Source organism: Chamaea fasciata, unplaced genomic scaffold, assembly GCF_029207755.1.
Source record: "Chamaea fasciata isolate MVZ Bird 193981 ecotype frontalis unplaced genomic scaffold, bChaFas1.0.hap1 SCAF_1, whole genome shotgun sequence".
In the NCBI taxonomy this organism is placed as follows: Eukaryota; Metazoa; Chordata; class Aves; order Passeriformes; family Sylviidae; genus Chamaea; species Chamaea fasciata.
The window spans coordinates 148,283,690-148,307,446 of record NW_027094086.1 but is presented as its reverse complement, the minus strand read 5'-3'; the positions used below and the strand labels follow the sequence as shown (position 1 = coordinate 148,307,446).

The window sequence follows — 23,757 nt, the reverse complement described above, 5'->3', positions numbered from 1 at the left end:
ATATTTATGGTAAGGGTTTCAAAGATGCAGGAACTGTGTTCAAATGCTTTCATTAGCTACCACCAGCTAAAATCAAGCCACATGCTTTTCAAACTTAAATATTATGGATAAATAGACACTTTAATCAACAACCTGGGAGTCTATCAATTGATACTATTTTGGACATGCCCATCTAGTCTCTAGTCTAGGACAAATTAACAAGAGATTTCTCACCTGCCCACCCCTGGAAACTAAATTAGGAGTTCTCTGTGACTTCTAAATCATCATGTCAGATTTCTTTCTGCAAGTTTCTACCCTCATCCATTAAATATATTTGGATGAAGGTACTGAGAAGTGTCAGAGCTGAACGTGGTGGCACAAATTTTGATTCTTTGCTCTGCCAGTTCCAGGGAAAATATGTGAAGGCATCAACTTAGTAAGTGGTTTTATTGATCTTCAGAGACTTTTGAAAGAATAATAGAGATGTTTTGGCAACTCCTCAGGAAAGTATAGCTGTTTGGGCAAATCTGTTGCAGTTATCTGCTTTGTGGTTCCATGGAGTTTAGGTAAGACAGGCGAAGCTGATTTTAATGATAGTTGTTACCTCAATGCAGAGTTGTTCAAGTTCTGGGCAGACTGAGAGCAATTGAAGTTTCCTCTCCAGTTTCCTCTAGGAGTTGGGTTTATGCAGGAGCATTGCAAAGTTAGATATCCATAGGATAGATTTCAGACAACAGCCACCCTACCTTGCTGCTCAAACATTGGGTAGAATTTGTCCCCAGGGACAATTTAAAGTGGTCACTGGAAAGAGCAGCTCTTTTCTAGGTTTCTTTTATATAGCCATACCTTTCTTGAAATGAAGAGGGTAGAACTGGAAGTAGTATTTTAGTAATGGTACCAGTCTCAGCAGTCTCTGCAGAATTTATGAGCAAAGATTTCATAGCCTTACTCCAATTATTTGTGCTTCTGGCTGAAGTAATAGCACAGACATGATGAGGCAAATAAAAAGCCATCCTTGTGTTCTTCACTTTGGTATATTTTTTTCGCTGGTGCTACCAGTGAAGCCTGTAACTGCTGCAGCCAGAAATCTGTGTTTGCATGAGAAGACAGATTCTCCAACATCTGTGCACAGAAATTCACCAAAACATTTCCAGCTCTTTCTTCCCCTCCCCCACCCCATCCTGAACTAGGTATACAGAAAATTTCTTCCCCTTTCAATGGGATAACAGTAAGCTTCAATAAAAACAACAGCAACAGGTTTCCACTACAGCATCTTTAGAGAATGACATTCCCTTCCTAAACATGTGTGGTGCCCATCACTCATTTATCAGGCTCTCTGACATCCCATTCAATAAAACACTTGTGCTTATGTCCATTACGTCCATTGCACTTATCTTCAGCTTCCTCTTCTAAATTGTTTTGTCTGCCAGCTCTGCACAAGATAGATGATCCCATGACTGCCAGAACATCAAATATGATGGGTAGGAGCTAATGGCCCTTACTTTCCAGAATGGGGGGCTCACCCCTTAACAAACAGGCAACCATACAGACTCCCAAAAAACCCAGATAGGAAAGAGAGAATTCATGTACAAGACTGGGATTTTATAACGCACCTGGGAATCCATCAATAAGAGGGTAGTGGAGCTCACACAAGTATTGTGATTGAAATTTTATGTTGCTGTATTTTGCTAAGTGTAACCTTATATTTGTATTTTGATTTTGCCACAAATGAGAGTTTTAATTTGCTCAAAGAGTCACTGGCAAAAGCAGCTTCGATATGAAAGTAAAAGAGCGATGAAGTTCATTAGCAAGGTTCACTCTGCTACTTACTAGGTGGTCAAAACACATCGGCAAAAATCAGGCTAAAATCTAAAATAAATCAGTCTAAAACTAAAATCAACCCAAAATGACCTGTGTGGAGGATGGGTGTGGAAAAAGAGTAAGGCTGGGGAAGTATAAGGATAAAAAGGAATAAGGGAAATTCTCCCACTGAGTCACAAGGTTCACAGTGGACCATCCTGCCAAACTTAGCCTGGGACCTGACCAACAATTTAGGCTAAAGGTTTTAACAATATTTGATTTTAGCAGGGCTTAATTGATAACCTAATTTAAACAATTTAACCAAAGATTCTATAGAATTTTCTCTAGGCACAACAATAACTCACCCATAGGCCTACTCAGGACTCCAATGAATCCAAGAGAGCAACATTCCTGGTACATTTGCTGCACAATATTCACACTCACACACACAAACCTAAAGGAATCTGAAAACTTCCACTTTGGTTCAGTGAAGTGCTCAGGGCAGATGCCTTTGCATCTTCTAAGGGGATGAAATGTTGAGCCTTGAGGAGTGGGAGTGTCAGCCCAGGCTCCATGATCAGCTTTCAGCAGCAATCCCCTGAGCACATCAACCTCAAGAGTTTTCACAAGCTTGAGTGGCCCCACTCAGAGGAAGATTCTGGTCACAGCCCTCTGTGACCAGGAGAGCTCAAAGGGTCTCACTTTGGGCTGCTGCTTATAGGGTTGCAAGAGGTTTGCCTTTGGTCATAATGATTTTCCATCCTGGACAAAATGTGGGTTTGTAACTTTCTTCGAAAGCTCAATAGCAAAGATGCTGTTCCACTTGGGCTGTTACCCAGGCAAGACAAATGAGTTTCCAAGGCTGTTGGTTAAAAAGCAGGAGCTCATTAAACAGCCCAAGTTCCAGGGAGCCTGACAGTGTTCCTGATAAGCTCAGCCCAAGAGCTGTTCAAGGCTGAGCCCTAATGAGCATTTCTGAGATCTCAGTGCAGCCTGGGGGAGTGGGAGGGGAGCAGTCCTACCACCACAGGTTCCAGCAGATTGTGTATCATTCAGCTGAATCCAAATCCCATGTAAAATCAAATATATTGAAATAACTAAATTTGACATTAAACATCTCGTGCTCCATGCTTGGGACAGCTGAAAGAATCTGCTTGGATTATTGGACTCTGAGAAGCAGACATAGCTGTTCTTCTTTCTGAAATTATCCAGGGTCAAGAATACAAATGAGCAAACATTTAGAGAAAAGCTTTTCTGTTTGCCAAAGACAGGGCAATGGTAAAAGCAAAAAATTATTATTTTAGAACCAATTTTCTCATCTCAATGCTTATAAAAACAGTGACAACAACCATCTTCACTTAAGGCTTTAAATTTTGCATGTTTACCTATGTACACAGAAACAGGTATTTTAATTGCAGTGCAATTAAATTAACTCCATAATGTTTCATAGCACGCCATGAATAATATATAAGAAGTAAATTGAAATCTGTCTCCATATTTCCAGGTTTGGTGATGCGAATTAATGGATTTGAATGCCACACTCAGCTGTAGTAAAGGGAAAACAATGGGTTGGGTTGGCAGAGGCTTTCATTTCCAGGTGCCACCTCATTGCCCCACTCATCTCATGCCAGTGCCCAGTGGGCCATTCCTCACTGGAAAATGCACATTTTCAAACCACTGCTTCCACAGTCTCCATTTCTCATGGATTAAAGCAGAGGATCACTGTAAATGGCACAAAACACTTTCTGGTTCTCTGAAGGTGATTTAGTAAACCTGCTTCTCTGCATAACCAAACGTTATTCCATCCTGCTTGTAAGGCCTTTGTCTAATTCCGTCTTTCTCTGGTGTGGAAGAGCAAAGAGGAATTCACTGGATTTATAAGGCTGGTGGCCTTTCCCTGGTGTCAGTTCTGCTAAATTCAAACTTGAATTTTCAAGTCCTTTACCCCAGTAGAGAGGAAAGTCTTTGACTGGCCTCAGATTCCAGGCAGCAAAGTAAACCCCCAGGTAAAGTCTGCCCTTTCCAAACACTTAGGAATCACACGATTATATATCAGGTATCTCATGTGCATGTACCCCAAAAAATGAATAGAGTCCTAAAGCTGCCCAGTGCAGTAAATGAAAAGTGGGAGCATGCTTGCATATTCCCCTAAATCCCAAGAATTTTGAGATTTTTGGATGTAATCAAACCCAGCTATTAAGGCCATACCTTTAGCTTTTGCTTGAATTTTAAACCAAAGGCTACTGATGGCCCCACCATCTCACAAATAAAAGTTTCTATGACCCAAAAACGTACCAACATTGCTGTAAAGATTCCTATGGACCATTTTTGTGTGAGAGAGTGTGTGTGTGTGAAAACCACCAGATTTTGCTACCTTAAAAACTAATCCCTGGTGCACCAGCTCTTGTATTGGGAACAGATGATTTCTTTTTGCTAAAGGAGAAGATCCTTTATGTCAAAAGTCAACCTTCCACCCAGAGAAAAAGAAACTGAATCCAGTTTCAGCAGAACTGAGTAGGCTCAGTAATTGAGTGGGATGTTGTATGAAGCTTGTGGATGAATACAAGCATTTCCTTCCCTTTCCCTTTCCCTTTCCCTTTCCCTTTCCCTTTCCCTTTCCCTTTCCCTTTCCCTTTCCCTTTCCCTTTCCCTTTCCCTTTCCCTTTCCCTTTCCCTTTCCCTTTCCCTTTCCCTTTCCCTCTCACCCTTTCCCTCTCACCCTTTTCCATCTTTTTCCCTTTCCAACTTAATTTCTTTATATTTTATGTGTTGAGAGAAACTGCACGATGAAAACCTGATGGACAGGATAGGAGAATTTAACCAGCCTCTACAAATATTTTGTTGAATGCGTTTCCTGTCTGGCACCCAGCAAATAAGAAAATAAATATTTTTTATTTATTCTTGTAAGCATATAAGAATGAAAATGTTCAGAACATAAAAGCATGTCCCCAGCCACACGACCTTTGATTTATTTGGGAAGAAAACACCCAGTTTTGGCATTTATAGCTGTAAATAGGCTCGTGTATCCATAGTATATTATACCAGGTATTGACAACAGGAGGCTTGAACTTTCTCTTCAGTACGACAGCGAAGCTCACATCTTGCAAGAAATATGAGGATGACTTACACAGCTGAGACACTGATGTTATTTCAGATTATTACCTCCTCCTGTTTTTCTATTATTTTGACACAAAAACACTTGTGGCAGGTGATTTGAACATTACACATTTCATAGCAGGAGAAAATCCCTTTGACCTTCCAGCTGTGTGTTCCTGTTGCCACAGATTCAAAGCTCCAGTTTTAGCTTGAAAAAGTGAGAGTGAGATGAGCGATGGAACAAATCCTAGACATTTTTTTCCCATTCTGTTTGCTGAATTTGATAGACTTTTAAAGCCTGGCTTTAAAATTGCTGGGAGGCAATTTCAGACACTTCTCTTAGCATCATCCAATTATGCATTGGCTGCAGCTCACTGCATCTATCAAAGTGTCACGGATGCTTTCATGTAAGCAATATATTGCTTTTTCAGACCCAAGAGAGGGGAAAAATCAGGCACCCCAGCATCTTCTCCTTAAGTAGGTGTTGAGCAAATTAGCCCCATTACAATCCAGCATGCATTAGTCCATTAAAGAGCTGGAGGAAGATTCCTTTGTGTAAATGACTGGATGGTTTCACCGTATATTTGTATTAGTCATTTCCTGCTGTTCTTTAAAGAAAGTTCTTGATCACTGATGGTTTAAAGGTCTTCATTTCCACATAATTTAAACAAAAATAAAAAGACAGGAAACATTCTCATATATTTTTAAAGGTAATTAATTATTTTTTAATATCATAAATTAAACCTTGCGGCTCAAAAGACACAACAGTTTGCAAATAGCCAGAGAGTTATCCTTTGATTAAGGTGGCTTCATGTACTCAAACCTTCTCTTCCTTTCCCAAACCATTTAATGCTGCTGTTCCCAGATTTAATGGTAGACTATGCCCAGCAGGTATTTGTGCCCTCGTTTAGGGAATTTACACATCCCACCTGGAATGAACCTGCTGAGTTCAAATCAGTTGGACTGGCTGGGGTTCTTCAGTTGTGTTGAGACACTGGATTGGAAAGATTTGTGGTAATGAACTGGCCATGAATTCGGCCTTTTTTCACACTCCTGTTACACAAGAAGTTTAAAGACCAACTGAAAATGTACAAAAATTGGGAAAAAAAATAAACTTTAAAAAAGATATATGCTCCCTTCTGTTGTACCACAGAGTACAAGAGCCAGCAAGGTCACCATTGGACAGGAAACCACAAAACCAGAGGTGGAGATGTTGAAAACAAGACCTCACAGAAACACATCATAGGAGCAGAATTACAATATCAAGATTACTAAGGAAAAAGTGAAAATTCCTGCAGAAAACTGTTGAAAAGAGCAGGCAGTGAGAAACTCCTCTGTTCCAGGTAAGGAGGAAAGAACAAAGGGTGTGGTTCCCAGTGCATCCCCTGGCACACTGATCTGATAGGGATTGTGCAGTTTAGATCTTCCTTTACAATTATTTTGTGTTGTGAAAGAGGACCTCACTTTCTAGACAGTGCCTGACACTCGGGTTTTTTTCAGCTCTTCCTGTCTGATAAATAATACAGTCTCTAAACAACCACACTCTGCCAAACAGATGCTTTAGTCAATCATCTTATTATGTATTAAATAGCTCATCCACTGTACTCTGTGTCTAGGTCCTTAAAATCTGCCTCTCCTGAAGGCTGTGGTTTACTCTGACCCATCTGGACCTTAATTCCAGGGCCTGGTACCTTCAAGTACCTAAAACTGCCTCTGGTTTACCTCAGATAATCAAACCTTTGTGTTTTGCTTCTTCATAAAAATATATTGGATAAAATTAAAAAAAAAAAAAAAAAAAAAAAAAAAGAATGTTTTTCAACATGTAAATATCCTGTGTCTGGAACAGTGAGGGAAATTTCTAGATACACCTAATGCTCCTTGATGAAGCAATATGAGGAATATTAATATTATAACTTTTTTTCCTTCTTATTCTCTTAATATTATTCTGATAGGCCACTGAGGAGAGAGAGAAGAGCAATCCATATTTTTCCATTTGAGTAGGTGATAAGCAAATTTTCCTGATGGAAATGTGCATCGGACCATTTAGCAAGCTGGAGATTACTGTATGTAACAGAATGATTTTAATACATACTTACAGAGAAAGCAATTTCCTGTTACTCTGTAATAACAATTATCCATTCAAAAGTGTCTGAATTTTACATCATCATGATTTTTTTTAAAATATAATTTCATCCTCTGATAAAAAGAAATGAGATTCCTTTATCCTAGGTCCTTTATTTTGACAAAAATGCCAATTAGCAACTTTATGCCATTTAAGTCTTCACTATTATGTGGGTCACAAAATGGCTCCAGCTATTCTTTTAAAACAAAGTAGCAATGTAATATGTGATAAAAGCTATTCTAATCTCTGTGCAGTAAACAGCCTTCATAAATCACTGGAAGTTCTGTGCAGCATCATTCCCTCAGTTTCACAGTGGGCCACCAATCCCACATATGTTAATAGTCATCCCATAAACAGCAATTTATGAGGATTTCCCCTCTTGGCCAGGAGGTCTCAGTTTCTCTTGTGTTATAAAAAAAATCCCAAAACACTGAAAAGCTTCAACATGCACAGGTGAACATAAATCCTGAGCTGATGGGCAACGCTTGGGAGGTGAGTTTTCATACTATAATTTCTTTAACCAAATAAAATCAACAATAAATGTCCAAAAAAATGGGAAATTTATTATATAAACGTCATCCTAGTGATAGGAAAAAAAAAAAGCATAAGGCAAGCATAAGATTCTTTATCTTATCCGTGTAAAACTGTGTCAGCTAAGCAATTCTAGATTTATCATAACTTTAATACTGAAATATTACTTGCACCAAAGATGCAAAATAATATGTTCCAGTCTGTGCTGATTGGCATTAGAAATTACAATGCTTTCAGTTGAAAAGCCATAATTTATTATTTTGGTTAGAGGGGTGCTGTTCAGAATGTGTAAGATTCCTTTTGATCAAGGACTATATAATTCTGCATTACATATCCCAAATAGTCAGCAGCAAAGGAAGCAAAGGCATCGCAACACCGATATTTTTCCTTTTTCAGATAAAGAATTCAGATCTGTTTTTACAAACTAGACATTTCCACTTCCTATTTGGTTTTCATCTCCTTTCTCCCACATCATGAAGTTGAAATGGTTCTGACTGATGAATCCCTATGCCGTGAAAAATGAGCATCAGTTAGCAAACAAAACCCCACACTGTTGCCTTAAAAGAAGGGGAAAGTGAAATGCAGAAGGGTTTTACAGCTGAGATTTCCAAATCAAATCTAACTTCTCGGGAAAAGCCAGAAATTAATCTTTACCAGATCTGGGGATGTTGTGAGAGTTCAGAAACATATTGAAAAGGGATTGCACTCATGAAACTCATCCTCTCTCTCCCAATTAAAGCTGCCATTGTATTCACCATTGTTTCTGTTACTATAGTGATGAAATCTATGTAGAAACCTGGAGAGATACTGCTTGCTGCATTTCATATATAATTTTTCACAGTCTACCATCCATTCCTTACTTCCTAAATGTCCATAAAATAGCACCATTTATCATAACAGATGGGTCTGTACACACATATCAATTACAGCATCATCAGGAATCACACAGAAATAAGCTGGGTGTTATTTTTAAAAGAACCAAGAAATGAAATTATTTTGTATTTGTTTTAAATAACCATTCCCTACCTCAAAGTTATTGCTAAGTTATGGAGGGTAAAACTGAAGGGCAATTTGACTCTTAAAGCTGACCAGCTTTATTTTAGATTAAACGGCTTTATGAATATTCTTCTTTTCTAATAGCAAACATACATCACATGAATGTTTCACTTGTCTTTAAGTATTAATTTTTCTTAAGTTCACATATCCATTACTATCAAATATTTCCCTGCTTCCATTAAGCCATTTCTGTATCTTTTGTGAATGCAGATATCTCTCAGCTTTTTAAATACCTCTCCATATTTTCCCTCTAAACACCTTAATTTTTATGGGCTATTTCCATATTTATTCTTTACAATTGGGGAATGCTTTTTGGTTTCTTCTTCATTTAGCAAGGTTTAGATTTTGTGATGGCAGCATTTATATTTCTACTTTTTAAAGTTTCTTTTAGCTTGAGGTTTATTTCCCTCCAGCTGCTCTCTGGACTTGAATTTGCTGGGGGTGGAGATTCCTTACTTTTCCTCCTGATTGGGTAGAATGGACTCAAACAGCTTTGCTGTGAGTCCAGTGGGAAAAAAAATAAAGATTTAATTTTGGACAGGGAAGGAAAAATCAATGCTAAAGGCTCCTCACCCTTCCCTGTCCAGCAAGGATTGTCTATTTTCTCCCCACACATTTAAAAGAAGATGGGACACATCAAAATTCCAGTTTATTCCCAAGGTAGATTTCATCAGCACAGGCAGGAGGGCCCAGAATGCTGCTTCTCTCACCTTCAACTAAATTTTTTTCAGCTACTGCAAGTCAACAATTCTGCATTTTTCATGCATTTACTGCCCTTTGCAGGGAGCTGTGACCCAAAGCTACTTTGCCTCACAGAGAACACGAAACGCCTGCTTTTTCAAGCAGCCACTGGGATAAACCAGGCTGGCTGCCAGGAAGGATTTAGTGACCTCCTCACCAGGAGCAGTCAGTGGGCTCAGATGGCGGAGTGCACACAAGGATGTACCTGGAAAGGAACCTGTAAAAGAAAATTCCCTTTGGAACACGCTGGGATGTTTTTAGTTACTGAGAGCTGATCTCTCTGATTCAGTCTGGGCCATCTCAAGGTTAGCACAGCACCCTGGGGAAGCCAGAGATAACCATGGGATGCCTTCCTGCTTTCTTCACCCATGGGTGACAATAATTATTATTTCCTGCCTCTAGAAAGTGCAGGTTCTATTTCCCCCTTAAGTGCAGGAGAATAACTCATAGGGAGGCCAAAGACCAGCTGCTGCTTCAAGTCTGCTCTTCATCTCTAACTCTGGATGAAATGTAAGGAACTTGGGGTGAAATCTCTAAATTTAGGTTAAATGTAATTTTAAATTAGCACTGGAGATGGATAGGGAAGCTGTCTATGTAACTGGTGCTAGAGACCATTTATGGTGTTATTCTTAAGAGTGTTTAGGAGCTTAAGTCAAATTGATTGCAATGCCATTCTCACTGAAAGTCCTATTTGGCATCTATATATTTCACTGGGGGGCAAAAATATATTTTAAAACATACCCTTATTATTTGTCTGTTCTTTTCCTATGAATGGAAGGTGCAGATATTTGTACAAAGGAGGTGAACTTTACCCACCTTCATTGATATCTAAGCTTCAAACAGCTCACACTTCATAAAATTAATGTCAGATGGTTTAAAGTCTATATTGGACCTGTGACAGATAGCTTGGAGGGAACAAGGGATGATATGAATTAAATTTGTTCTGTACCTGATATTACTTTGAAGTGGGATAGTGGTGACAATTCTGAAGTCAGAAGTATTAATAAATCTTTGATCTCTTTAACCTGCCGTGAAATTTCCTAATTTAATTTGTGGATAGTTTTCCTCACCATCACACACGTGCATCTTCCAATGAAATCAGGCTTTCTGTGCAGTGCCCTGTCCAAAGCCTCCAAGACAGAGTTTAACTTCCTATGGCAACACTCATTAAATTTAAAGCCTAATGAAGCAAAGCTCTAGACAAAACCCAGCAATTTTCCACTAACACATCAAAGCCAGAGATCTGGTGTTCCACCATGACTTCTTTCCCCCATTCCTGACAGCTCTGCATGTTTTGAAAGAAGGTAACTTTAAAGATAGGAGGAGATTGGCGGCAAACTGAAATTCAACAGAAAATAAAATAGAATTTTTCTCAGGATATTGCAGGACTACTTCCCCTGAAAGTTTCGCTTCTACCTCAACCTCTACCTCAAAACTGCCATGGATTAAATTAGAAAGGATTAAAAAATTATTTTATTGATCCTGAGAATGTTTGTTATAGGGAAGGATCCAGCACCATGATCTTCTTTGTCAAAACTGTGCTCACATTTTTAACGCATTCTCTTGCTGGAGAGGCACCATCTCAAATTCCACCCAGAGGTCAGTTGGATTTCCTTGGATTCACCTCATTTTATCTTGTGCTGACATCCTGAAAGTGCAGTATTATCTGTGTAATTATTGTATAATTTTTAGCTTCTCCTTTTAGTGTCTAATAATTAATCCTTTTTCTTGTGCAGCCAATGCTTAATGCAGACACGAGATCTTCTTTCTGTCTTAAAAGTTCATCAGCCAGGGTATTTCAGAAATACTGATCCTCTGGACCAGACTAATCGTAAGATCATACTCTCTGTCCCTAAGCAAACCACCTGGAGAAATGAGAAGAGAAACCTGGTTCCCCTGCAGGAGAGGAAGGATCCTCTAAACTTGCAGGAGCTCCTCCTTAGAGAGGTGGGCTCTTGCTTTCCCTCCCTGTTTTTGGAGGATAAGAAAACTTAGTTTTATGGGCAGAAGTTACCATGCTTTAGCTTCAGGCCCAGGGAATGAGCCCTGTCCCATTTTTCTAGGAGTGCAGACACAGCTGTAAGGACAAAGATCTCTCCCATCCTACCCAACAGTGGCTTCAGTCAGGGAGGAGCTGCAGGTCTCAGGGTGAGTGAATTCTCCCAGACTTCTGATGTGCTTCTTATTTATATCATCATCTGTATAAAATTAATATAAATCTCAGATTCCCAGAATGGTTTGGGTTGGAAGGGACCTTAGAAATCACTCAATTCCAAGCCCCTGCCATAGGCAGGGAGGGACACCTTCCACTGGACCAGGTTGCTCAGAGCCCCATCCAGCTGGCCTTGAACACTTCCAGCAGCCACAGCTTCTCTGGATAATCTGTTCCAGTTCCTTATCACCCTCACAGTAAAGAATTTTGTCCTAATATCTCACCTAAACCTGCCCCTTCTCAGTGTGAAGCCATTTCCCCATGTCCCATCTCTCCATGCCCTTGTCCCAAGTCCCTCTCCAGCCCTCTTTAGGCTCTAGGAGAGGCTCTAAATCTCCCTGGAGTCTTCCCCAGGCTGAGCAACCCCAGAACAACCATATATACCCTGAGCAACCCATACATATGAATCTTACATATACACTGACTTTTTTTTTTATATATATGTATATATGTGTGCATGTTCATGCGCATGCACATAAATTTACACACAGAGAGAGAGAGAGAGAGAGAGAGGTAACAGCCACCAGTTTTCCAATCTTCCATTCAGCTTCAGTTATAGCTTTTTATTTCACTTTATAGATCCACCCTTGGGTTTTTTGTTTTGGTTTGGTTTTTGTTTGTTTGTTTGGTTGGCTTTTTTTGGGGTTTTTTTTTTTTTTTTTTTTTTTTGGTCTGTCCTAAAGCAGAAAATTGAAACTAGAATAATCAAAGAAAATATAAAGGCTAACACCTTTCATAAACTATCTGTTGGAGCACAGGCATCTCCCACTGTGAGGTTGACAAACACATTTTCCTCTGTTGTTCTCATCCCCTTTGTCCAGCCTCACCCCTGATTTTCTGCGAAAGACTCTCAGAAATCCAGGGATGAAACCAGATCAGGGAGAAATGCTCAGCTTGGAGCCTCCCCAGCTGAGGTTTCTGCCTCTCCCGGGAGAGCCTGTGTAATCACTTCAGCTCCTTCCATGGCTCACACAGACACCTCCCTCAACACCCCCAGGTACAAATAGCTCAGTTCCTGAAGGAACAGCATCTCCAGAGTGGTGAGGGATTGCTGGAAGGGGACACAGAGATGATAAAGGCAGTGAGGAGGTTTTTCCAACTATTTCTTGGGAGACAGCTGGGCTGAGATAATGCTTCTCTTGCACAGAAAGAAGTGACTCCTTGAACCTTCACTTAGAGGGATGGAAAATAATGTAAGTCTTGTGGTTTACTGCACTTTCTCTGCATAGAAAAAAAAAAAGTGGTTTGTGGTAGACTCTTCTATAGGATTCAGTGACCTTTTATTTGTCTAAAAATCATTAAAATACCTGAGCAGCAGATTTTTCTTCCTGAGTGGCATGAAAAAAAGTGGAAGTGGGGAGGAGTGAGTATTTATTTATTTATTCCTTTGCACAGGAGCTTCCCCAGTGTTTTTGACTTGTTATTTTGCTGAAATAGGTTAACTAGGGTCAGAAAAAGGATCCTAGAGAAGTGAATAGGCATATAAGGACTTTTTTTCTGAGCATGAAAATTGCATATATATATATATATATAATCTACAAACTTCAGATTTTCTAGTTATAGTATTTATTTCAAAGCAAAGACAGAAAAATCTCAATAACCTTAAGTTTTATAACATTACTCTCTCTTACACAGGTTTATGCTTAGTAATATTGTTCTGATACAGACTAACATTTGGTTTTTGAGACTAAGAATGGATCTTAATTTAAATGGATTATTTGTGTGTGTGAATAAGGCAGAATTGTTTTAATTGTGGAATGTGTTTTACTGTGGCTGGTGAATGCTTTTATCATGATAAACTGGGGGGCAAAATAAACTGAGACCTGGGAAAAACTAGATGCTCTGGAGGTTCTTCCTCTGGTACAGGTGCTGCTCCTTTTCTGTGTCTCAAACGTTTTAATTTTTTTGCCATACTACATTTTGGGTTTCTTTGTAATTATGTAACTTGTTCTAAGATTATTTTCCATATCCAAAAAAAAAAAAGTCTTTTGAAATTTGAGTTTTCAAAATTTGAAAAGGGCAAACAGTGAATTTAATTTAAAAAAGTGAGGAATCTTATGACATGATGTATGTTCTTATTAAGTGACACCATTAAATGACATACCTATTGCAAATGGTTTGTTCAGAACTAATTTCTGATTCAATACATTTTAATATATTTAGAAAACTGTGTCAGACAAAAGACCATGTAATTTGAAATTTTCATTCAATTATGGAGCTACTAAAACTTTGGCAATCCAAGTTAAAACTGAGATTGTGCATTCAAGTTAATTTTTTTTCAAAACTTATAGCTAAAAGTTTGGGGTTTTTTTCACTGTGCTTTAGTGACAGATGAGGGGGTTTCCTTCAGGTTTTCTTTCATGGACCAGCTGAATTTTGTTATAGTTTTGGGAGAAATATTTCTCTTGCATTTTGTCATAAGTTTTTTCCTCCATATATTAAGCTGCTGAGAGACCTTTCTGTATCAAAATGTACACAATGGAAGGAATCTTCAGAATGACAAAATGGCAAGTCTGTGATACTTTTGGTGCATTTACTGCTTTCTGTTTATGGTAACAGTCCAAAACCCAAACCATGACTTTCTACAGCTCTCTTTTGTTGTAATCAAGTCTTGTTAATATGAGTTATAAGTTTACAGAACCGTTAATTATATTAACCACTATTGAAACACTGCTTACATGTGGAAAGTCAAAAAAATCTGACATATTGTTAGTCTGACCTTTAAAAACCTAAATCTCAAATGCAAAAAACCACCCCAAGTTAACAACTGCAGCAATTCTTACATGGATGTTTAAGCTCTTGGATATTGGAGGCAGCAAGAGCTCTCATTCCTTAGTGGCAAAGACAACTCAGATTCCCCTTGTTTGCTTCAAAGCTTGGGTATCTATAAAATCTGCAGGTGGTTCAGTATAGCACTGTAGAAAATATATGGATAAAAATCACAGCTTGTCCCTCTCCTGGCAGCCCAGTGTAACCTGCAGCATGTTCTTCCTTGTGCAGGACCCTGCCTGCCAAGCTTGGTGAAATGAATGAATTTCCCTTTCTCCTTCTCCTTTTCCTCCTCTTCTCCACTTCAGAGTGATGAAAATGAGGGATTTACACTGTCTGGCCACACTTCTTAAATCTGCCCCCAGACCTGTGGATATTTCTTGGTATGGCACTTCTAAATCAAGATATATTCCATTTCTTATTGAAGTTAGGGGAAGGCTGGGTCCTGACTTGTTTGTTTTCTAAAACAACAAATAAACATCAGACCTGAGGTTTATTTCCCTTTCATCTGATCAGTTTCTTTGATAACAGCAGAGGAAAGAGACCATTATCTCAATTCTTTGTGCAGTTGCCACCAGGTAAAGCCACAGTGTGGAGGATCAGTGGATTCAGATATTATCACATTTTTAACCACAAATATATGCAATTTTATAAGTTAACTTTCCTGTAAGACAGCTCCAACCATAGTCCTGAGCTGTGGGGATTCCTTGGGGCCTTCTCCACTCGCTGGGCTCCGAAAAGGTTGGAGAGAGAATTCCAGAGCCTGTTGTTGGCTTATGGACTTTCCAACCAATCTTTCCTTGTCTTCTGGTTACACCCACTATCCTGAAGGACAGAGATGGGCAGGGATTGCCTGGATGATGATGACTCAGTTCAAACCACGTTGTCACATTTGCTGTTGGCTTTTACAATCTTGTCCTGGTCACTTTTGGAGGCTTTTTGTGCTTCTTGATGACCAACAGGCTGTTTCCATGCTTTGGCTGTTTTCTTGGGGAGATCAAATCTACCAGTTAAAGTTCATGGGCTGATGTTAATGACCAGGTGATTACACCTAACTCATCCTAACTCCTGCAGCAATGGACTCATCCATGGTCATTCACAACTTTTCAGCTCTTTTCTCTCAGGTTCACTCCTGTGCTGCTGCCACAGAGTTTCTGTGCTTCCTCAGTGCTTGCAACTGGCCATTTGACAACTTGTCAATTGGCTGCTCAAGCACTTACAGAAAGTGATCTCTGCACAGATTTAAATTATTTACGATGGCAAAGTAGCTGAAAATTAGTGCCCCCTTACCAGGCAAAAGAAAATGTGACTTAACGCTTCACTAATTGCTGAGAAGGCTTGTGCTGGAAGTAGTCATTAATGAGACAATTCAATATTGGGCAATCACAGAATTTTTATGTGTTCACAGTCTGCTGGTGACTAATGATGTTTGCCCAGTCCCACCTCGGACTGTAGAATCACCAATCTTTGGAAGTTCAGCAGTTGTAGTAGGGGCAGTGAGAAGAGTAGGTGTGATACATGGAAAAAGTTGAATTTATCTCGTCTCACTTGAGACATCTCAGGTCATCAGTTGTAGTCAACTGGCATTTCTTTCCTGATATAAATGTGAAAAGGGTTCTCAGCAGGCAGCATGGGAGCTAGTGGAGGTGTAGCTGTGTTACTCCAAGATGTCTGCACTGAGGGGCGCAATGAATCCCACCCCAGAGGGGCTTTCTGGATAAATGCTAACTGGCTTTATCAGGTGAATTATTTCATGAATTTCCACACTGTTTCCTACCTTCATGCTCCAACACAGAGTAATCTGTAAATCCCAGTTTGAAGAGTGGGGATTTACCTCACGCTAGGGAGAAAAACTGTGTTACTTTTATTTTTTTTTTTTGTGTACTCTGCATGTGTCTATGTTAATCTCTGTGTTTAGTCATCACTAGCTGCTCAGAATTCACAGTTTTGTTGGTTGCAAGGAGGGTGTAGGGTCTGCCTCCCTTGGCAATCTCAGTGGAGCTGCACAGGGTGGTGGTAATCTGACCTGGGAGAAGTTCCTTGTAGGCTGCAATAGAGGAGTAACTAAATGGGCTGAAGAAGAGATAAGATGTGCTCTCCTTATAGAGAGGCATTTTGGCGTTTGGGTTTTTACCTTTCAAATAAAAGACAGGCTGAAAGAGCTGAGGCTGTTCAGTCTGGAGAAGGGAAGGCTCCAGGGAGACCTCAGAGCCCTTTCCAGTGCCTGAAGGGGCTCCAGGAGAGCTGGAGAGGGACTTTAGATAAGAGAATGCATGGGAAAATGGATATAAACTGAGAGGGAGGAGATTAAAACTGGATACTAGGGAGAAATCCTTTCCTATGAGGGTGCTGAGGCCCTGGCACAGGTTGCCCAGAGAAGCTGTGGCTGCCCCTGGATCCCTGGGAGTGTCCAAGGCCAGGTTGGATGGGGCTTGGAGCAACCTGGGATAGTGGAAGGTGTCCCTGCCCACGGCAGGGGGTGGAACTGGATGATCTTAAGGATCCCTTCCAACCCAAACCGTTCAATTGTTTTATGAATGCAGCATTTTCATTTTTATTGTGACGGTTTTGTATAGTGGGAAGACAAGAGGCAAGAGGCATAAATTAAAACAAGGGGGATCCAAATGGGTTGAAACAGTCAAGTTTTTGAACAGGTCATTCAAAGAGGTGATGCTGACTCTGTTCTTGGAGATATGTCTGGGTAAAGTCCTGACCTCATGACTTACCCATTCTGAGGAACCTCCTAAGTGCCCTTTCAGTCCAAATTATTCTCTGATTAAAAAGTTACACGTGTTAATATACAAGTGTTATTTTAATAGGTATCTTAAGAGCCATTAAGAAAATGTCAATTTGGTTTGATTAAATCATCTGCCTCAAAACAAAGAAATATTTTTTGGAGAAAGAGTAGAACAGTTCTACAGAAACTTCAATCTGCTATTACTTAACATCTTTTTTTTTATTTATTTCCAAAAAAATTTGTCTTCTCTTCTGGAAATTCAGGTGTAGAAAGAAGTAACACAGCCCAAGTGAGGCATAGTAACAATCTTCCAAGCTCAAGTAACAAACAAACAAAAAGAAATAGGGCCCTGGCCACTCTGATCATACTAATTACTTTGGTCATGCTGAACGCAGAAATAGTCAACATTTTTCAGCTCTTTTTATAGCAGATGATGAAGCCATAAAAGCAAATAATTAAGAACAATTTTATTCATTAACTGGGATTGAATTGGGGTGATTGTTATAGCAATAAAAGCAGTGAAAATATCTTTAATATAACCTTGTTTCCCAGTGTTTTATCTTTAGAAATGAGTATTTCTAAAGATGAAAACACATTTGGAAGAAGGCATCCTTACTTTGAAAATACCCAGCTACACGTTTTGGTATTTGAGAATTATTTCAGAGAAACTATGTTTGACAGCTGATAGAACAATTCATATATGCTTTTTTGTTTGTTTCTTTGTGTTTTTTTTTTTAATTTAAATAATTATTCTTTGATCATGGTGATTTCATTATCGGTGTTTGGTCTTCAGGAATTCTGAGGATAAGAAAAATTTTAATTTTCAAGACATATTAAATATCACACTGTTGTGTAGGTATTTCAAGTCTTTGGAAAAGTCCAAAATGCTGCTTTGTTTCTTCTGTGACATAAAGGGGAAAAATGGTTTTGCATTAACATTTTTTTCTTCTTTAGGTCAAATTTCTCCATTGATATCTGGTCACATGAAAACTAAATACATCTCAACTGTCTTTTTGTGTGCTGCCCTCTCTGAGACTATGAGTAACAAATTGTTTGGGGGATATTTTTAAAGATGCTTGAATGAATCAGGGACATTTTTTCCCCAATTACTCAAATTCTAATAATTCTTAGATTTTATCCAGCATTAGGGTGATTAGCTCAGAATTTCCCATGGATGAAAAGTGTAGTTTTAGCCTTTTGCTCCATGGCTTGCAGCTGTTCTCATGGAAATTTTGCTGCTGACATGTGAGACAACAAGCTCAAGGCTTGATTTCCTTCCCTTAATGTTTGAAAAATTAATTTTTTTTTTCATTATTGTTTGAAGCAATTTATAAAACCACCAGGAAAAATATTCCTGCCTACTCTCCAGCTCTGGCAAAGGACTCCAGGCTCTATGTGCCCTCATGCTTCCTTCTAATTCCCCATCCTTGGCTTTAGCCAGAAACCTCTTGTTTTCCTAGAATCTCCTCTGCCCTGGAATAGTCTTGAGGGAAAACGGTGTGAGAATCAAAGTTTCTTTTCTGGAAGATTACAAGATGGTTTCTTGGAAGGGAAGACATAAAACCACAAAGAAATCTGCAACAAACACAGAATTTTAATGGTGAACTTTTGGGACCAGGTAAACTTTTATGGCAGTGGAGGGATGGGTACATTTGGAAAATTTGGCACAAAGCCTAATAAAGTAATTACTGTATTCCCTCCGTGCATTGCAGAGAAATTGCATCTTTTCATGCATCATTCACAGCTCCCATTACTGATACCACAACATCAAAATTACTCTGAACATCAACAAAACAAACACCACTTTGTCCAGATGAAGACTTGAAATCTTGCAAGTGGATGTTGTAGTTTCTGTTTTTGCTGTAATACTACACAGAGCTTCCAGACTGTTACCCTGATATTGAAAAGTATAAAATAATGAGTATTCTTGCCTGACTGTCCTATTTCTCTTCCAGAAATGATGCTAATTTGTGCTGGAAGCAAGGGTTACTTCTCATAATTTCGTGTGCTGCTTTAATGGCAGAGGCAGGCAGACTGCAAAAATGGAGCAATTTCACTGCAGTTAGTTTGTCACTGGCCTCCAGCTGTTTTTCTCACAGCAATGCTTTCCTACAGCTCAGCAATGTGAGGTCAACTGAAATCATGTTGTATCTGGGGAGAAATGAAAAGGCATTGTATGGCAGGGGAAGATACAGGCAGTCAAAACACGCACACAAAAAATTGTTTACAAAGTAAAACAAAGCCTCTTGGTTCAGGCTGTGTTTTCCTGGGGTGTTCCATGTAGTGCCTGGAAAGGAAAGGTGGAAGAACAGGTTGTCAGGCAGGAGGACTTAAATTTCAAGATTAAGCTCTCACAGCTGTTTTGGAGTCAAATTTGAAGCACATTTGAAGGGGTGGTGGCAGCTTCTGAATGAAAAAAACCTGAATGTTTTCCTCTAGGGTGATCTTCTTCAGTGCCTGCTCAGCCCTGATCCACCCCAGGGAAAGCTCTGGACCAGGTGGCATCATTGCACAGTTGTGCAGGTGGGGCTGCACTGGCTCAGGAGTTCCCTGACCCTTTACTGAATTAACAATGTCTTCCCAGAGGTCATAATCAAAGGAAATGTTTTAGAGGAATCTCCTTGCAGAGCATGCACTCAGGTTGTGTTTAGTGGATGGATTCTATCCAAAACCTGGCCAGATTTCTTAATCAAAAGTGCAAAAGTGTTTTTCTAGTGCATTCTCACTTTTCTTTTGTTGTTCTGAGAGGAAGGCATAAAATACAAACTTTGTCAGATCAAGCATTTCTGTGCTCCATGTCAGTCAGTACTGACTCTGTGGGTTACAAATTAAATCCTCTTGGATGCTGCTCATTCCTGCGCTGGCGCCACCAGGATGGACTTTCCATCTGAGTATTCCCTTCTGCATTAGTTAATTCAATACTTGCTCCTCCTGTTGCTGACAGCTTCCACAGATTTAATGTTGCAGTTTGACGGGTTTTACTGTCCAATTACCAAATATTGGGCTGAACCAGAAGAGCAGGATGGTTGGGGTTTTTTTGGTTGGTTGGTTGGGTTTGTTTTTTTTGTTTTTTGTTTGTTTTTTTTTTTTTTTTGTGTGTGTGTGTTTTTTGCTTTTTGTTTTTTGTTCTTTTTTTCTGAGCAGGTCAGGAGCATTTAGGATAATGTGCATCTTAAATGCGGTGCTCCAAATACACTCTTAAGTTTACAGAGGTTTGCTCACATCCTATCTGTGCATATAATTAGAAAAAATACTGAGCAGACTGAACTCTGAAAAAGGTGTTGATCATATATTTTCTTCCTTTTTTTTCTTCCTTGTAGAAGCTGATGGCTTAGAAAGTTGATGTTCTTAGCCATGCATGGGCAAACAGTTGTTTCATTTCCATTACTTACCTGTTTTGACTTCCTTTCTACTTGTTTCTATTGTTTGGACAGAATTAGTGACAGGAAGAGAAGCATGAAAAATGGCTGAATTCTTGCTACCTGGTACCAACAACTTCCATAGGTTCACTCAGGAATCCTTGGCAGAGATCAAAAAGAGAATTGCTGCTGAAAAGATTCGCCGAAAAAATGCCACAGAGGAGAAACCTGAGGAGAAACAACGTCCTCAGCTTGACCTAAAAGCTTTCCAGAAGTTGCCAGCTCTCTATGGAAATCCTCCTCCAGAGCTCATTGGGGAACCACTGGAGGATCTCGACCCATACTACAAAGATCATAAGGTTAGAGTAAACCAAGATACTCGGGTTTTATTTTTAATTAATTAAATTTAATTTAACTGATTGTATTGCCAAAAGCTTCTGTGGGCAATCTATCAAAGAGTTTTGCTTACACCCCTTTATGCAAACTCTCATCCCTTTCTAGCTTAAGCAGTTCATGCAGTTGGCACAGCTGAGTGATGTGCTGTAATATTTTTCTAAAAAAGCTTAACTTTCAATTTTAAGAATGAAATAACATTAAATCAATTAACATTTGAATCAGAATAGAAGCAGAAAAATAAACCGATAAAGGAAGAAAAGGGGGGTTGAGAAAGAAATTATAAAAATTAGAAGTTATAGTAATTTTGTACACTTAGCACATAATTTTGTACATTTTTCTAAATTCCATAGTTCTGAACAAAGTGTTTCACTCCATCTCAATGCTTTTGTTCCACTTACACATACAATAAATGATACTTAAGCATAAAAATTATTTTAAAACAATTGCTGATGAATCCTCCTGACTCAAGCTCCATATTCCAGTTGTGACATATTGAAGAATATGATTTTCAATAAGAAACAGAGAAATGGAAACTAATCCATAGGGAATTATGCTTTTTGCTTGAGTGGAAGTTAAACATTGAACTAATTTCTACAGTCTAAGAGCAAGGGGATCACTGTCAACAATAGCAAATAATGAAAAAGGCTGCAGTTCTTCCTTGCATCTCTTGTATATCTTGACTCAATGATTCTATTCTATTCATTCTATTGTAAGAGAATAATCATAAGCAAGATTAGTTCTGTGCATGGCTCTCTGTAAATCACAAGGTTGAAAAAAGAAGTTTGTGCTAAGGAATATTTTGCAGCCTGAGAGTCAAAGTTTCTGATGAAAGGATAGCAAATTTATACAGCCTTTCCAGTTAACCAGGCTAAAGTGAAATTCAAGCTCTTGCTCATGACTGACACAACAGGGTATAGCACAAAAATGTGCTCTGTGTTCAACTTCCTGACAAATTATTGTTTGTTTATTTTTAAAAGGTTTTCATAGTGCTAAACAAGCAGAAAACAATCTACAGATTTACTGCTACACGTGCCCTGTGGATCTTCAGTCCCTTCCATCCAATACGAAGAAGAGCAATTAAAATTTTAGTGCATTCATATCCTTTTATTTGCTTTATTCATTTTTTTTTTTTTAAATGTTAAACCTTACATAACCCTGTCCTTTTGTATTTTAGAGCATTGAGTTAATCTGGTCTTTTCCTCACTACAGACAGATTCTAATTATGAATCACCTTAGATATTATTAGTGTTGTGGTTCTCTTGTGATATTTAGAAATAAATTTTGTGAGTGTTTGGCTTATTTAGCCTGATTTTCTACAGATTTGTGTTTTGAGCTCTGACATTGATTTCCTGATGTGTCATAAACAAGTATCTCATTCTGAAGCCTTTCCCAGTGAGAAGACTGATGAAATCTCTATCCTCTTACTCATTTTCTGCTTACCCAAATGTGGGAATTAAATTCAACTCACATGCCAAAGCTGATCAACCACAGGCCAGTTTTAAGAGAAAAGGTTGAAATAGGCAAGCGCACACAGGAAAGCACATAGAAAAGAAGAAAAACCCATGTAAATTTAGTTTCTTTGGGAAACAGGATTCAAAAACTGTACATGGGGTATATGAAAGTAAGTATTTCCAGAAATGCTGTTGCAGGAAATGTCTTGGGAATATAAATGTAATAGAGATCCCCCCTCGTATATCAAATTTAGAGGGTGGAAATCACAAGTGTATTGCTCCAGTTTGGCACTGGGGAAGGACACCTGAGCTGTTGCTTGGGGCTGGATCAGACCCAGAGTGGAGTCTGAGATGTCCCTGGATTTCAGATTTCCAGACAACTCCTGGCTCTGTGGTGTGACTTAACTTCAGTGACTCGAGGTTGTCATTGTAGCAGTGTGCAGACATCCCTGGAAGAGCGATGCCTCTCATCTGGGGCTTTCCCTGGGCAGAAGTTGGCTGACACTGGCATTTCCACATGAGGGGCCCATCTCCTCCTGACAGCTGGACCATGCCTAGAGCTAAAGCCAGGAATCTTTTTTTGTGGGGATGGAGAGGATGGATAATGGCAAAGACAGATGTCTTTCCCACACTCTTCTACCCTATGTATGGTAGAAGACATGACATCCAGCTCCAGGGTCATGTGCTTGAGCTTAGCTGTCAACATTTGAAGTGGCTGCCATAGCTCCTGTTCTCTGGGCCAGCAGGTCCCAGATGGCACCTGGGAAACCCCTAGAGTTCACTAAACATGGGCACCACAATATAAAAACCCCATTAATCTGTTAGAGAGCATCCAAAGGGGGGCTGTGAAGATGGTGAGTGGTCTGGAGGGGAAGCCGTGTGGGGAGGGGCTGAGGGCACTTGGTCTGTGCAGCTTGGAGGAGTCTGAGGGGAGAACTCACTGCAGTTACAACTCCCTTCTGAGGGGAAGAGGAGGGGCAGGCACTGATCTCTTTGCTCTGGTGATCAGTGGCAGGACTCAAGGAAACAGCTGGAGCCAAGCCAGGGGAGGTTTAGGGTGGATATCAGGACAAGGTTTTTCACCCAGGGGTGGTTGGGCACTGAACAGGCTCCCCAAGACAGTGGTCACAGCACCAAACCTGACAGAGTTCAAGAAGCACTGAAACAATGCTCTCAAGCACACAATGTGACTCTTGAGATGTCCTGAAAAGGGCCAGGAGTTGGCCTTGATGATCCTGATAGGTCCCTTCAAACTCACCATATCCTGATTCTATGATCTAGAGTTGTTTGAGACTCCTGCAATCACCCTGTCAGATTTTGTGCTGTCCTTTGGAAAAGAAGAGCTTTGCCAGGTCAGAGGGAGGTTTGGGCTTTACCCGTGTGATTTGAGCAAGTGTTTCATTTGTATGCCTTAAAATTAATCTAAAATTGCATCCTTCCACCCAGTCCTAGAGTGGGTCAGGGTCCTTTTTCCAGGCTTACAATGCTTAGAGCAGCAGATCTGTTGT

General features: G+C 39.6%; 1 protein-coding gene across 1 annotated transcript in view; it reads left to right on the top strand.

Annotated features, from left to right (window-relative positions):
* The first annotated feature begins 12,585 nt into the window (after positions 1-12,585).
* LOC136294658 (sodium channel protein type 5 subunit alpha-like) overlaps positions 12,586-23,757 on the top strand; it is a 42,767-nt gene continuing 31,595 nt past the window's right edge. Inside the window, exons 1-3 of the mRNA XM_066192666.1 lie at positions 12,586-12,730; positions 20,478-20,761; positions 21,776-21,894. Coding sequence (XP_066048763.1) covers positions 20,507-20,761; positions 21,776-21,894 — 374 coding nt within the window. The 5' untranslated portion in view covers positions 12,586-12,730; positions 20,478-20,506. The remainder of the gene's footprint in view (positions 12,731-20,477; positions 20,762-21,775; positions 21,895-23,757) is intronic.